General features: G+C 36.8%; 2 protein-coding genes across 14 annotated transcripts in view; both read left to right on the forward strand.

Moving 5' to 3' along the window:
• The first annotated feature begins 2,924 nt into the window (after positions 1-2,924).
• Positions 2,925-8,852, forward strand: arpp19a (cAMP-regulated phosphoprotein 19a). The gene is made up of 3 exons (XM_028443171.1): positions 2,925-3,114; positions 3,716-3,838; positions 6,978-8,852. Exons 1-3 carry the CDS (start codon positions 3,064-3,066, stop codon positions 7,143-7,145), a joined length of 342 nt encoding a protein of 113 aa, XP_028298972.1. The 5' UTR covers positions 2,925-3,063; the 3' UTR covers positions 7,146-8,852.
• Positions 8,853-12,042: 3,190 nt separating this feature from the next.
• myo5aa (myosin VAa) overlaps positions 12,043-14,724 on the forward strand; it is a 76,515-nt gene continuing 73,833 nt past the window's right edge. For all 13 annotated transcript variants that reach the window (XM_028443157.1, XM_028443161.1, XM_028443162.1 and 10 more), the window contains exon 1: positions 12,043-12,292. In XM_028443157.1, the coding sequence (XP_028298958.1) occupies positions 12,248-12,292 (45 nt within the window). In that variant the 5' untranslated portion in view covers positions 12,043-12,247. The remainder of the gene's footprint in view (positions 12,293-14,724) is intronic.

Raw genomic sequence — 14,724 nt, forward strand, 5'->3', positions numbered from 1 at the left:
AGTGATTTAAAAACGAACGTACTCGTGAAAAAGCAATTTGCAAACATGAAATAAGAGTTGTACTTTTATGGAGGTTTTCATTTATCTATAAAATGAGTGATATGAAGAGTACTGCTGGTATTATGTGGTTCAGTAGAGCAGGAGTTCTCAAAATTGGGGTCATGAGACACTGGAAGGGGGTCACCAGATGCCTTCAAGAAACTAAGAACTTTTTTTTAAACAATTTGAGAACATTTTTGCTTATTTTTACAGTTTACATTAAACTTTCCATATTTAAACCTGTTTTCATCACTTTTTCTTCCTTATAATGCTTTTATGCTACTTTACTCCGATTTCTGCCACTTCTCCACCAGAGGGGCCCCAGATGTTTTCATTGAACAGCTTCGAGGACAGATGACGAGCAGTGGTTCCCAAACGGTATACCGCAAAGTCCGGATGTGCCGTGGCAACCATACATTTACTGCAATACACAACATTTACTGCAATACACAACTACACAAAAAATAATTCTTTTTTTTTAATTTGCTTCTTTGTATGCACTCATTTCATAATACAGAGGCAAACTCTATACCTAATTTAATTTCATTAATAAATATTTCACGGGTAATATAGTTGTTTTTGTCACACTTTATTTGGCATTAGTGAATAATCATGCACATTTACAGATATTGCACATGATATGTGTGATAACACGTGTTATAAAGGCTATTTTGCACAAAGCTGTGCCTTCAGATTTTTACTTCTCCTTTGGTGTTTATCGGTGTCATTTATTCTAAGTCATAGTCACAAGTAATATATGAATGCAAACATATATTTGTTTGCATTAATACACTTTCATTTTTTTGATGGAAAAGGTTTTTTTAATTGAAGCGAGGTTTTTCATTGGAAATAATTATTTTTATTGACGTGACATGTTTTGGGATGAAATGATAAAGACACAAATGTTCTACCCATAAAATGGTGACTTCAATCACACGACTCGCTTCAATTGGAAAATACAACTTTTCAATCAAAGAAATAAGATTTCAAATGCAGTTTTTTTCATTTGAATATTTTTGATTAAGTGAAGATTTTGAAAATATTTTTGGGGTTGAAGCAACTTTTTAAAAATTGATTATGATAACAATACTAATTCAATATTGTGACCTCTTGCTGTGGACAAGTACAATAACATGGACTACCCATTGACTATACAAGTCATCATTTAAATCAGTGGTTCTCAAACTTTTTTGGCTCAAGTACCTTATTTCTCTTATTTCTGAACCCAAGTACCCCCTTTGTTCAACTATAACATTTTGTAAAAAAAAAAAAAAAAAACAACAAAAACAACTACAGAGAATAATGATGGAATAAAATAAGTGATAACACACATTTTAAAGAATCTCATTTTGTAAATAAGATGAATAAAAGACTTTTTAGTGCAGTGGTTCTCAACCTTTTTTGGATCGTGACCCCATTTTCATATCAAGAATTTCAAAAAATATGTTTTACTGCATTTTAGTTGAAGTAGTTTTATATTTCACAAACTGAAAGTTTAGGAATACAGTTGTGTGTGTGTTGTTTTAATTTAAAAAAAAATAACTAAATAAGGAGAAGAAGAATTAAAACATTTCAAAAATCAATTTAAATTTTTCAGAAATTTCAAGCGACCCCACACGGGGTCCCGACCCTAAGGTTGAAAAACGAATAGATTTTTTTTTTTATTTATTTATTTTTTTTATAGTTTTAATCATTTCCTGTCACAAACTGTGGGTCAGTGGTAGAATGGGTCGTCCGTAAACCGAAGGATTGGGGGTTCAAATCCCGAGTCATTGTGTCCTTGGGCAAGGCACTTCAACCACATTGCCTTGTATGAATTGTTCATGAATGTTGGTGGTGGTCAAAGGGGTTGTCGGCGTGAAATGGCGGCCACACTTCTGTCAGTATGCCCCAGGGTAGCTGTGGCTACATTGTAGCTTACCACCACTGGTATGACTGATTTGAGTGACTGGTGTGAATGGATTAATGGTTTCTGTAATGCGCTTTGAGTCTCCTCGAAAAAAGTGCTATATAAATCCAAGCCATTATTATTATTATTATTCTTATTATTATTCTTATTATTATTATTATTATTATTATTATTATTATTATTATTATTATTATTATTACTATATCACGCCTGGGGTGGAATCAAGACTGACACTTTATTTTTACATTTTCCATCCTCTCTAAAGTATCCCCTGTAGTACCATCGCGTACTCCGAGGGGTACACGTACCCCCATTTGAGAAACACTGATTTAAATTATATATATATTTTTAAAAAACATTCTTTAACAGTAGATATATACCAGTCTGTTGCATACTTTGGGACATTTATTTTAAAATATATAACCTTTATAACTATGACACAATAAATGAAGTTATTCTGTAAATCAAGGTGAATTCAAGCTACCTGAGAATATTTGTGTTGTGCGAACGCTGTAAACAAAGTTAATTCATTGAGAGAAAACATTGCATGTGAAGTGTACACAGTGCTAATGGTTGTAGCATTACATCCATGCTGCAGATCTGAGGATTAATGACTAAAAACAGGCTGATTTGTCACAGTGCACATGGCCCTCACAGCTGATCAACCCTGTTACGCAACGCAGATCCAAGCACGTTCCCGTTCCCGACAGGAGGACCCCAGTCGTGAACGCGCTTGGTGTCTCCGCATGTGACGTATGAGATGAGTATGCCTCGCGTTGCCAGATTGGATACATTTAAAATTCATTCCATTTTTAGATCAGTATACTGGCCTAATTAGTTTCATTAACAAAATGGTCCACTAAAAAAAACGTATAATTGATCTTCTTGAGTATTAATGTTGTATTAGTTATTTTACCTCAGCTGTTTTGTAGTAGTTTTTAACATTCCTGGGGCGGGGAATGGTTGGAAGGATCTGGCACCTATGAGGAGTGCGGGAGAGCAGCGAGCAGAGCAGTAGCAGTTGTGACTCTAGGACGGAGAGTCGGACAGATTTGTGTTCCGCTGTTGTCAGCACAGAGACACTTGTTCACACTCTTAAGGACTTTACCGTGGTAATGTCTGGAGACAACGAAGACAGACAACCCACCGAGGAGACGTCGGTGGAGGTGAGAGAACATACCACTGCCGTACTGTGGCGTTAGCTTAGCATACTTTAGCAACTGGGTTTTTTTTATTTCTCGCCTTTTGTTGACACATCAGTCCCGGCAGCCTCTAACCCATAATATTATCACCCACAGTATTTACCCACACTGTGCTGTTAGTAGACTGTCAACAGGCCAGTTTAAATGATAGCATGGTTGTCGATATTAGCAAGCGTCATGACATTCACCCTCTGAAATATCACCGTTAGCATGTTAGCTTAGCCATACAGCAGTACAGGCTCCCTCCAAGCCTGGCCACACCGTATTCATAATCTATGTTCTTAAACCATTACAGCATTTGAAAACAATACCACTAGATGTTTGTGACGCTCTATATTGAACGAGTTTAAATGAGTCCGGGTTAGAGTAAAACTAAAGGGCTCTAGACGGTTAGCCTTAGCTAGCCTGCAGATAAAGTGTAGCTTAGTCATTGTGGCTTAGGTGCTAAACACTGATAATGCATAATGTATAGACTACTGTTATGTGTTAATGGTGCGACTATGGTTCACTACATTGATGATTTTTTTTTTTTTTTTTTTTTTTTTTTTCTCTTGCTTGTTTTCAGGATGTCCAGGACAACATGATCAGTCAGGTAAAAGCTGAGGAGGCCAAGCTGAAGGCCAGATACCCAAACTTAGGACACAGGCCAGGAGGCTCTGATCTACTTCGCAAACGTCTGCAGAAGGGGGTAATTAAACCACTTTTTATAGACTTGTCTGATAAATGCTGCGGGTTTATTTGAGAGCAGTGTCCGATACTGTCAGAGTGCAATACAATCCCAATATTGGTTGTTGAGTAACTAAAGGGTTTGCAGATTTAATCTCACTGTTTGTTGGGACAGCACTATAGGACACTTCAGAAGGTCCTAGCTGCGGACTGCAGAATGGGGCGGTGTCGGACTTAAAGGAGGGGTCGACGTCTGACCCCGCCCCCAGCTGTTTTGATTGGATTATCCTTCACTTCCTTAAAACTTCTCACGGTGTGTAACATACAATCAGGATCAGCCGAAGATCGTCTTGAGTGCTTATGGTTGTATCAATACCTGGACCATAGATTGTAAAAAAAAAAAGATGGACGAAACATCCTCCCGAGAGAGTTAAGCTTTTTTTATTATTATTTTAGCGCTCCCCCTGCAAACTGGCTGCAGTATAGGTCATACACCCCGCCTCCTCAATGATAACGGATGGAATTTGGGTCAAAGTGTAAAGTTGAAATACTCGTGACAGTTATTATCACCCTACATTGTGTTCAAGTGCTATTTTTTCTGCGTGGTTTGTTTTAAATAAGGTATTTAAGTTTGAAAAACTGAATTTGACATCATATGATGATGAGTGAGAGCTGATGATTGGGCAGTACGCTAAATGGCTGTGGCGTGTGACCAGGATTTCTCCCGCAGGACCCTACTGCGCAGACTCTGGCTCCAAATGATGTCAAATTTGCAAGATGGCTGCACCACTAAGCGCTGTATTTTGGCTTCAAGAACATTGAGTGGGAACAGCTACAGTGCGTGCCCACTGACCTCATCTACTACCTCCTCCACTGTTCTAGCAAATTTAGAACTTTGCGATACTTACCTTCTTTTTTTACAGCGAGTTTTACTTGGGACACTTTACCGTACATATGTCATACACAAGGCTCGTGGGCCAAGTTCGGCCCACCAGATATCTAGTCTGGCCCGCAGGAAGATTTCGTTCAAATTGAATTACAGCAAAAACAGGACTTTTTTTACCATATAAGTTGTAGATAAAATATGATTGGAATGCAATATTACATTATTTACAGTGACATTAAATCGCAATTATTTTTAAAAAGCTGAAAAATTCTCGCAAATTATCCCACACATTTCTGGCAAATTACATTGCAAATTTTGAGAAAATGAGTTGCAAAATCAAGGATTTTTTTTACCAATTGCTTAACATTCTGTATTTTGTTTGAATTTGTGCATTTTTCCTTCACAAAAACCAAAAACCTGGATTTTTCAAACTGGGCCGTGTATGGCCCTTTAACTAAAATGAGTTTGACACCCCTGCCTTATCGACTTCTCCTTGTGAATAACAAATCCTTTTTGGTAAATGCAGGACAGGTAGCTTTTCTCAACCACTGTGACTGTGGTGTCGATCACTAACTGTGTCATTGTTATTGAAACTTTAAAGGAGAAGTCCAGCGTGTTTACATTTACACTTTGTTTTCCTCTGAAATATGGAGAAAAAACCCCAGATATTGTGAAACTCACAGTTTAGTTAGCAAAAGCATTAGCAAAGTCTCCAATATTTCCTTTCTCTTAAAGACACTGTTTGAAAATCAGGATCCTCTGGCCATAACAGGAATCAGTTCCCATTTTGAGTTTGCATGCTGATTAGGAAAAAAAAGAAAATCTTAAGATTAATTTTGTAGTTTTTCTTTAGTTTTGCTTTTAAATCAGATTATGCTTTGCAAATAAAAGGTTCTTTCTGCTCTGTCCCTGATGATTTACCATCAGAATGAAATCCTTTTTTCATCTGCATCTCTGGTGTGAAACACAAGCCTCTGTATTACGGCACTCCCTCTCACATGGAATGCTGTAGGCCGTCCTCTCAGCATGTACACAACCAACGCCATCAATTCTGGTGTTTTCACTTTTCTCTACTGCAGCCGTGTCTATGGCACCATGCTGCATTAACTGTACCAGGCTTTTTATTATCTTTAGAAAGCAGCTCTCCTACTCTCAGTGACATTTATCACTGTTTTTGTGAAGGATCTCCATATTTTCTGTCTCAAAATGGCACTCATGTTTTCCGCTGTACTGCATTCCTCTTTTAAAGGATTTACGTATGCAGCTGAGGCTGCAGAAAGAAACAACCTGTATTGTAGGAAAGAAGAGCTGTGACCTGAGGTGGTACATGAAACATAATGGAAATAAGTCTACAAGGAATACACACACACACACACACACACACACACACACACACACTCTAAAAGTATGAAAACCCATCTATTAACTGCTTTGCTCTATCGTCTCTAATATTTCTATCTATCCACTTCCTTATTTACAGTAATGTGCCATCACTGCCCCACTTAAAATAATCATGGAAGGGTTTCCTTATATCATAGTCAGACATTGGTTGACAATGTTTCAAACTAATTCAAAATGGCACTCATTGTGTTATCTTCATGCATTTATTTTATGGTCAGTAGTTCCTTCACACTATGGGGTGTTTGTCACTTTTGTGTTCATTTAAAAACAAAAAAACAGCTCCAAACACATGCATATCTCTTGCATCAATCTATTTTACTTACAGTATATAATTTAGAGAAAATGATGAAAATGCAGTAAGGGTCTACGGCAGTGTTTTTCAACATTGGGGTCGTCCTGGAATTTAAACGAGGTCGCCTGAAATGTCTACAAATTGTTTTAAAAAAAATTACTGATTAAAATTACCTTTTTAAGATTATTTATGAAATAACACATCACACACAATAAATATCAATACACTGTATTCTATACTTAAACTTTCTGCAGAATAAAAATATCTTGTCACTTTGTTCAGTAATCCTGGTTACTCTGTATTTGTAACACACTTTAATAAACATGATCAAAAATTAATTCTAGAAAAAAAATGTCGCTGCTGTCGCCAGAAATGTATGATATTAAAATGGGGTCTTGACCCGCAAAAGCTTGGGAACCACTGCTGTAAAGTCATCAGGATTTTTATTTGTTATTCATGAAGTGAGGGATGCAAGCTACATTACTAAAAATGTGGAACTACTTAGTAATTGTATAAAGTCTATTTGGTTTGTTTATTTTCTGTTTGACTCTGTAATTAAAGCATCTTTTTTTCCCTCTATAGCAAAAATACTTTGACTCTGGCGACTACAACATGGCTAAAGCGATAAAGAATAAGCAGTTGCCCACGGCTGCACCTGAGAAGACGGAGATCACTGGGGATCACATCCCCACCCCCCAGGACCTGCCTCAGAGGAAACCCTCACTGGTGGCCAGTAAACTGGCAGGCTGATGCATCAGCAACAGCCCTTAGCTCCTCCCAGCCCCAACCCTCGCTACTCAGATGTAACATTACCCCTCCTCCTCCTCCTCCTCCTGAACGCTCACTAAACGGGGCCAAGCTGATCCTGTAAATTCCTTTTCATTTTAGTTCCAGCCCCATCTGACCCCGACTCTCCTGCTTCTATTCTCACATACTGGTTTCTATCAGCCCATTACTACAGTTAGTTTGTGTTTTCTATGGAGGTTGTTTAACTTTTCATTAAAAAAACCCCCACTTCAATCAAAAATGAATATTTTAAATATAAGAAAAAAATTGTTCAAATGCAAAAAAATAAATAAAAAATGCATTTGAACACATTTTTTCTTTGATTGAAAAGGTTTTTTGATTGAAGTCATATTTTTTGTAGTTGGGTTATATTATGGGTAGTGCATTTGTGTATTTATTATTCAATTAAAAAAAAATAATTTCATTGACAGAAAAAAAGTGTTTAAACACACAAAAAAGATTCAGCCCCAAAAATAGTTAAAACTTATTGTTTTTTTTATTAATTTTTTTTTATTTGATTAAAATGTTTTATTTTTTGATTGAATACTAAAGACACAAATCTACCCCCCATAATACAGCCCAAATACAAAATGGATGACATCAATCAGACAAAAACATTTTCAATAAAAAAACATATTCAATCAAAGAAAAAATTGGGTCTCAATTAGTTTTTTTGCATTTGAACACTTTTTTTCTTTAAAAATATTTCTTTTTGATTGAAGTGATTTTTGTTTTGCTTAAAGCTCAAATCTACCTCCATAATTTCCCCCTTTCCTTTGGTTTAGCTTTGCTTTCTTGTAGAATACACTGAAGGACAGGACATCTATGTGAGAGTGATGAGTGGTCAGTGAGTGTCTGTGTTTATGGGAGAGGAGAAAGCAGAAGACTACGTTTGGGAGTGTTCGCGTGTTAGCGTGTACATATATATAAATATATATACAGTGTATAAATTTCTTTTTCTTTGGCACAGGGCGGGCGTCCGTTTTTAGAGATTCCATTTGGTTCATGTTATTCACTGTATGTCTTTATTTTAAACAATGCTGTTAATATGCTTGAGTGATTGTAGACATTCAAAGGCCAAAATTCCCTTTTTGTCAAAGATTTGATTGCCACTGTCTCAGTTTGGCTCCGCCTCTATTCAAACATTAGATCATAAAGAGTAATCTGAGAATGAATATGTGATACAGGCTCAGAAATGGCATTTTTCATCATTCAATTGAAACTTGTTTTTATCTAGCGAACAGAAGAAGTGAAAAAAGTGTTGCTTCATTTGAGGTGTTCAGGTGTCATGACTCTACAGAATGATGGTGCTGTGTTTATGGTGACACGGACCTACTGGGTCACAACTTTCAGCAGTGTATCATCTCAACAGGGCTTTATGAGACATGCTAAGCTAAAATCTTATCTGTGGGGACCAGTCATGGGTCCTCAAGTCACTCAAAAACAAGATGCTGAGGTGTGACTTCTTGTTAAAAGTGGGGAGAAACAATTGAAAGTGTCTTTGTTGTTCTTTATGGATCTGCAGCCCTGTGTAATGCTGTTCCAGGGTGTAAACAGAAAAAAAGGTAAAATGTAACTGAATGCTAAGATGAGCTGTGCATGTGAACGGCTGTCCTGCTGTCACGTCGTGCCATTTGGGTTTTGTAAATAAAATAGTTTTGCACAAATATTTACCTGCATTAATGTGTCTATGACTTTGATACAAATGTCTTTTATCAGGCAGATTTAATCTGGATTGGTTTGTGTATCACTAGATTATTATGTGTTGTTAGCCCAGGCTTTGGAACGTTATATATTTATCTCTATAAACATGGCATTGCTTTATCCAGATAAAGCTTATGTGGTGCAGAATTCCTATAGTCAATTAAAGAAGACATAAGTAAAGGTTAGACATGCTTCCACAGGGATGAAGACCAGTCAAAGTCACATTTAAACATTATGATTGAAAATATGAAAATCAATACTTGTTTCCTTTAATTTTATTTAGTGAATGTGTCTGTGTGATGGACCTTCCAGGCCTAACCCTGCTCACCATTATCAGAACACAGTGGTTTGGAAGGTTTATCTGAAATACTAAAGAATAATTTATTTTACTGTTGCTAGAGTTATCAGGTTTAGACTTTTGATGATATAGTAAAAACCTAAGAAAAAATGAACTTATTGTAGTAACAATGTAGACAAAATGTTTAGGGTTGATCACTTTCAAAATAATTTTCTTGTATGTTTTCCTTTTTAATACAAAAAAATATTTACTTCAATGTCTAGATATATTTGTATTTTTTCTTTATCCCTGGAGGAGTAATATCAGACACCCCCCACCCCCTCCAAAAAAAATAAATAAATAAAATTAGCAAAACAGATTTTACATTTGTTTGGTAAAAATGAAACTTAATTCAGAAAAACTACTAAATAATTATATTTCTTAAGATCTTGTCAAAAGAGAAAAATATTTTCTGAAATGTTCATAAAGTTCACTTTTAGATTATCGCAGGGTGCCAAAACATCAACACATTTCTAGTGAGTCAGTGTGTTAAACACAGCTTGTGAGCGTGCACATGCTGAGGTAGTGTTTTGCATAATGATGACTTAGTATCTCATAATTATGAGATAGTTTCTCATAATTATCAGAATCGGAAAGGTTTTTAATCATCAAATACAGTTTAAAAACAGTACAAGGAATTTAACTTGGTTTTTGGTGTGAACAGAAAAATAACGAAGAAACAATAATAATAATGAATATAAAGGTAAATAACTATTATTTTTCAAATAAATATTATTTAGCTTTTTTTTAACTGGTGGGAATGGGATTCCATATGATCTGGTACTGCATGTAAACAAAACAAAACAAAAAAACACACATTCTCTTAAGTTATTAAATAATGTGCGACAAGTAAACACAAAAAAATGTCAGGTTTCTTTCTTTTTTTACGCCCAGTATTTAAAAAGGTGACCAGAGGGGTATTCCATAAAGCGGGTTATGTTCACACTCTGTGTATGTTCAGGCTCAAATGAGGGAAACTCTGAGTATCCCATTCCAAAAAGCGAGGTATGTTCTTCTCTGAGTATGTTACCATAGCAACATTGTCAGTGAACTAAACCTGGTCGTCACTGAAGCAATAAAGTGATGAAGTGACCAAAAAGTGTGACGAATTACGGGTGATTTAAGCCACTATAATCACTGAAGACTGAACACACCTTTAGAACAGGCTCATATTCCTCAAACACCTGCTTATTTCACCCATTACGGTGAATAAATCACTATTTTCCGTTTGGTTGCCATGGCAGCTCGATTAGATCTCTGATCCATTGATGATGGCTTTTTGTCGCGCGCGTGGACATCAGTAACCCAAGGTTTACATACTCAGGGTTGATGAACCCACTTCATACCAGCTTTAATGGAATCCGATACCCAGAGTTTCCCATCGCGGGGTATGTTGACCCAGAGTTTATGGATAGACTCAGAGTTTGTTAACCGGCCTTTATGGAATACCCCTCTGGTACTGGTTAGCTACAGTGGTTAGCTACAGTCTGGATCTACCTGTGAGGGACTGGCGCCCTCTATGGATAGATCTGGTACTGCATGTAAAAATAAAAATCACGGTTTTTTGTTTTTCTTCCTTTTTTAAAATACCGATATTTAAAAAGATGATATGGTACAATATGGAGGTATATTTGTGTCTTCATTCAATAAATAAAAAAGTGTTCAAACGCAAAACAATATTTGAAACCCTAATAATTGCATTTCAATACTTTTTTCTTTGATTGAAAAGTTTTTATTTTTATTTTATTGAAGTAAACTTTTTTGTATTTGGGCCCTATAATGGGTAGTACATTTGTGTATTTATTATTCAATAAAATAAAATAAAACAAAACACTTCAATCAAAGAAAAAATATTGAATGAAAAAAATAGAGCTTCAAAACTTTTTTCACTTCAATCAAAGAAAAAAGTTGTCAAACGCAACTTTTTGGGGCTCAAATTATTACTATTTTTGCATCAAAACACTTTTTTCTTTTGATTGAATTTAGCTTTTTTCGATTGAAATGTTTTATTTTTATTTTTTGTTTGAATAATAAAGACACAAATGTACTGTCCATAATGTGGCCCAAATACAAAAAAGATTACTTCAATTAAAAAACAAAACATTTTCAATCAAAGAAAAAAAAAATGTTTTCAAACGCAAAACAATACTTGAAACCCAAATAATTGCATTTGAACACTTTTTTTCTTTGATTGAAACGTTTTTATTTCATCTTATTTTATTGGTTAACTTTTTTGTATTTGGGCCATATTATGGGTAGTACATTTGTGTCTTTATTATTCAATTTAAAAAGAAAAAAACATTGAATGAAAAAAATAGAGCTTCAAAACTTTTTTCGCTTCAATCAAAGAAAAAATATCAATAATGTGGCACAAATACAAAAAAGATTACTTCAATTAAAAAAAAAAAAAAAAAAAAAAAAAAAAGTGTTCAAATGTAATTATTTGTGTCTTAAATATTTTTTATTTTGGCATTTTTCTTTGATTGAAAATATAAATTTTTGATTGAAGGAAACTTTTTTTTTTTGATTGAAAAGGTTTTTTTTTTTTTTTTTTTTTTTTTTTTTTTTTTTAGTGAAATGATTTTTTATTTGAGTGAAGTTTGTTTTTAATGAAAAGGTTTTTTTTTTTTTAATTGAATAATAACGACACAAATCTACTTCCACCGTACAACATGTAAACAAAGTGTTTTTTAAAGGCGAATACAGTTTTTTTTAAGTCGATCCACTTCATCGAAAGACCGTAATCAAAAATCCCTGTTATATAGCAGTGCCCAGCAGGGGGCGCTGTTTGGCCACAGACCTGAGTCGGTGCTATGGGGCTGAATCATTCATCCATCGTACCCACAATGCTCAGTGAGTGAGTGAGTCTACTAAACCCGGCAGTCCTCAGCCCTCCAGGTGAACACGCGCTACCCGCTGTGTCCCGTACCCTCACAGGACTAGTATCCCGCTACATGCGCCCACACGCCGGGTCCAGGGCAGCGCAGAGACCTGCCGGAGCCACGGTCCGGACTGAAGCCAGGACATGGAGCGAGTGACCGCCATGGCAGCGTCCGAACTGTACACAAAGGTAAGAACCGTGGGCTCCACCGCTGAGGAATCACACATGTTCAGCTCCAGCATGGGCTCAATGTCAGGTTTGATTAGAGATTAAAAAAACGTCCTTGTGCTTTTATTCTGAAACACTGTCAGAACAGGGAAAAACAACAACAAGGTGAACCAATGCGACAAAGATCCAGTGACTCTCTACTGATGTACTGCCATAGAAATCCTCCCATAAGTCATGGTTGTTGCTGTGGTAACAGTGTTTGACTGAAAAGGTCATAAAAACGCATGTAATTGCAGTGATATCCCTGCTTTAGTCTGGCCTGTTCCCGCCTCATCCTCCTGTGCTGGGGCTAAAGGATGCAGAGGCGGTGCCTGCCATCATGGAGACTCTGATTTCTCTCTAACACTGATAACACTGAGCTCCAGCCACTGCCTCAGCACCTTCATCCTAGTGTGTCTGACTGGTTCTCTTATCTGTAGCATGCATGGATGCTGCATCCCAACACGTTAGCATCCTCCCTGTCTTAGCATGAGCATCCCTGGATGTCAGTAATGCTGGAGGCCCTGGAGGCATCAGCAACAACAACACTGCTGCTGATGCTGCTGTTGATGATGGAGAGGCCTGCTGCTGCTGCTGCACCTGAAGCTCACAAGGTCATTGTGCATCCAAATGCCAGTGGCTGCAATTGTGCAGCATAGATGGAAACATCTCAGTGTTAGTAATGGAGCCCATCCCCCACCCTGCTCTGACAGCTGCTGTGTTGAGCTGCAGAACAAGGATGGTTGATGCTGACTCTCCTCTTTGAGGCTGAGTGTAGCGCAGCATCATTTTTCAAAGATGTAGAGCCTTCTTTATTAGGTACACCCCAGATCAGAGGCCAGCAGACTTCAATGATTGGTTAGTAGTAGGGATACACCCATATGGATTTTTTTTTTAGGGCTGATGCCGATGCTGATTTTTTTTCTTCCCATCAGCCTTAGCCGATGACCGATGCAGACTGCCGATATTTGTAGCCGGTACTACTTTTGCTCCCTCAATTTACATCATAAAAATGACACAATGATGATAACAAATGGTACAAGTCTCAATTTTAAAAAAAAAAGGAACATTTATTGAAATGAACAAAGGTCAGATAGAACAACAAGTAAAAATATTTAACAAATATTAAAAACAGGTGATGTAGAAGAAGAAGTAAAAAATATTTCTGCTCTCTGTAAATAATGCGGATCGGCGAACAAAGCAGGCCACAACGTCCGATGTATCGGTCTATCACTGCTCACAACGGATCATTCTACACACGCTCACATGGATGGGAACACCGTCTGGTAGAAACGTGTTCAGACTTAAAGAGACAGTGAAATAACAACTTCAGCTTTACTTCACTAAATGCACCATGAGATCCTCCTATGCTTTGAAAAATTCCTGGTGAGAACCCTGATACTGTACCTGAGTCAAATTTCATAAAGATCAGTCAGTAATGAACCGAGATAAGAATTTTTCAAATTTTGCCATTGAAGAGAGAGATAGGGATTTTTCAATTTTCCAGAATTACTGATCCAGAATCAGTTTACTTGATCCAGATCCCCTCCAAAATATACTGGAATCTTCCATGGTGTAAGATCTATCTTCGGTCAAAATTTTTGTCAAGACCCGTGGTTTTGATATAATCCTGCAAGGAAAGAAAGAAACGAATAAATAAATAAACACTGGTGATCATTGGCAGCGGCAACAGGAAAACACAAGTTTCTTTTGAAAACCAACCATAACCAAAGCTCCAGTGAGGATTTATGATAATACATGCTGTGTTCATTTCCTTCTTAGCTTTATCTGCTTCATAGAATCTATGAACTTGGTTGCTTTATTCCACAACACTCCCATTGACTGTTGAATGGTTTCACTGAATGTTTGGATGTGTGTGACGCTGTAGCTGCTGCGAAGCCAAAGGTTAACTTTATCTTTAGATGTTGTGTTTTAAAAGACCCCACTCTGTGGTTTAGTTTTCCAGCCCAGGAGTGGAAAACACTCTGCCCTTTGTGTGCATGAGTCAGCCTTATAGATGCTTTTTAAGCCAACACACACACACACACACACACTTTAATAAATACCCAAACACCATCAATGAAACATTTGGTTTCAGTCTGATCTGAGCATGCGTGTACACACACAGAGGTGAGTGTGTTTTCTGAGACCAGTGCGAGCCTCAGCACTAATGGGGCAGATGGAGGATATGGACGTAGCAGCAAGGTGGTGAATAACTGGGAGCTAAAAACAACTTTCAGCACACAACCTGCAGCTTTTTTTTTTTTTTTTAACTTCATGACTAAATCACACAATAGCTAGATCAGTGGTTCTCAAACCTTTTACCCTATTTCTCTAGTTTCTGGAACCAAGTAACCCCTTTGTCGAACTACAACATTCTGCTCAGAATACTGTGAAAAAAACAACAATAGAGC

Source organism: Gouania willdenowi, chromosome 3 (assembly GCF_900634775.1).
Source record: "Gouania willdenowi chromosome 3, fGouWil2.1, whole genome shotgun sequence".
Taxonomy (NCBI): domain Eukaryota; kingdom Metazoa; phylum Chordata; class Actinopteri; order Blenniiformes; family Gobiesocidae; genus Gouania; species Gouania willdenowi.

What these genes read in the sequence shown, in the direction of transcription:
- arpp19a (XM_028443171.1), top strand. Translation starts at nt 3,064, where the DNA reads ATGTCTGGAGACAACGAAGACAGACAACCCACCGAGGAGACGTCGGTG. An exon ending in CCGAGGAGACGTCGGTGGAG is followed by an intron (nt 3,115 to 3,715) that starts GTGAGAGAACAT and finishes GCTTGTTTTCAG; the next exon opens with GATGTCCAGGACAACATGAT. An exon ending in GCAAACGTCTGCAGAAGGGG is followed by an intron (nt 3,839 to 6,977) that starts GTAATTAAACCA and finishes TTCCCTCTATAG; the next exon opens with CAAAAATACTTTGACTCTGG.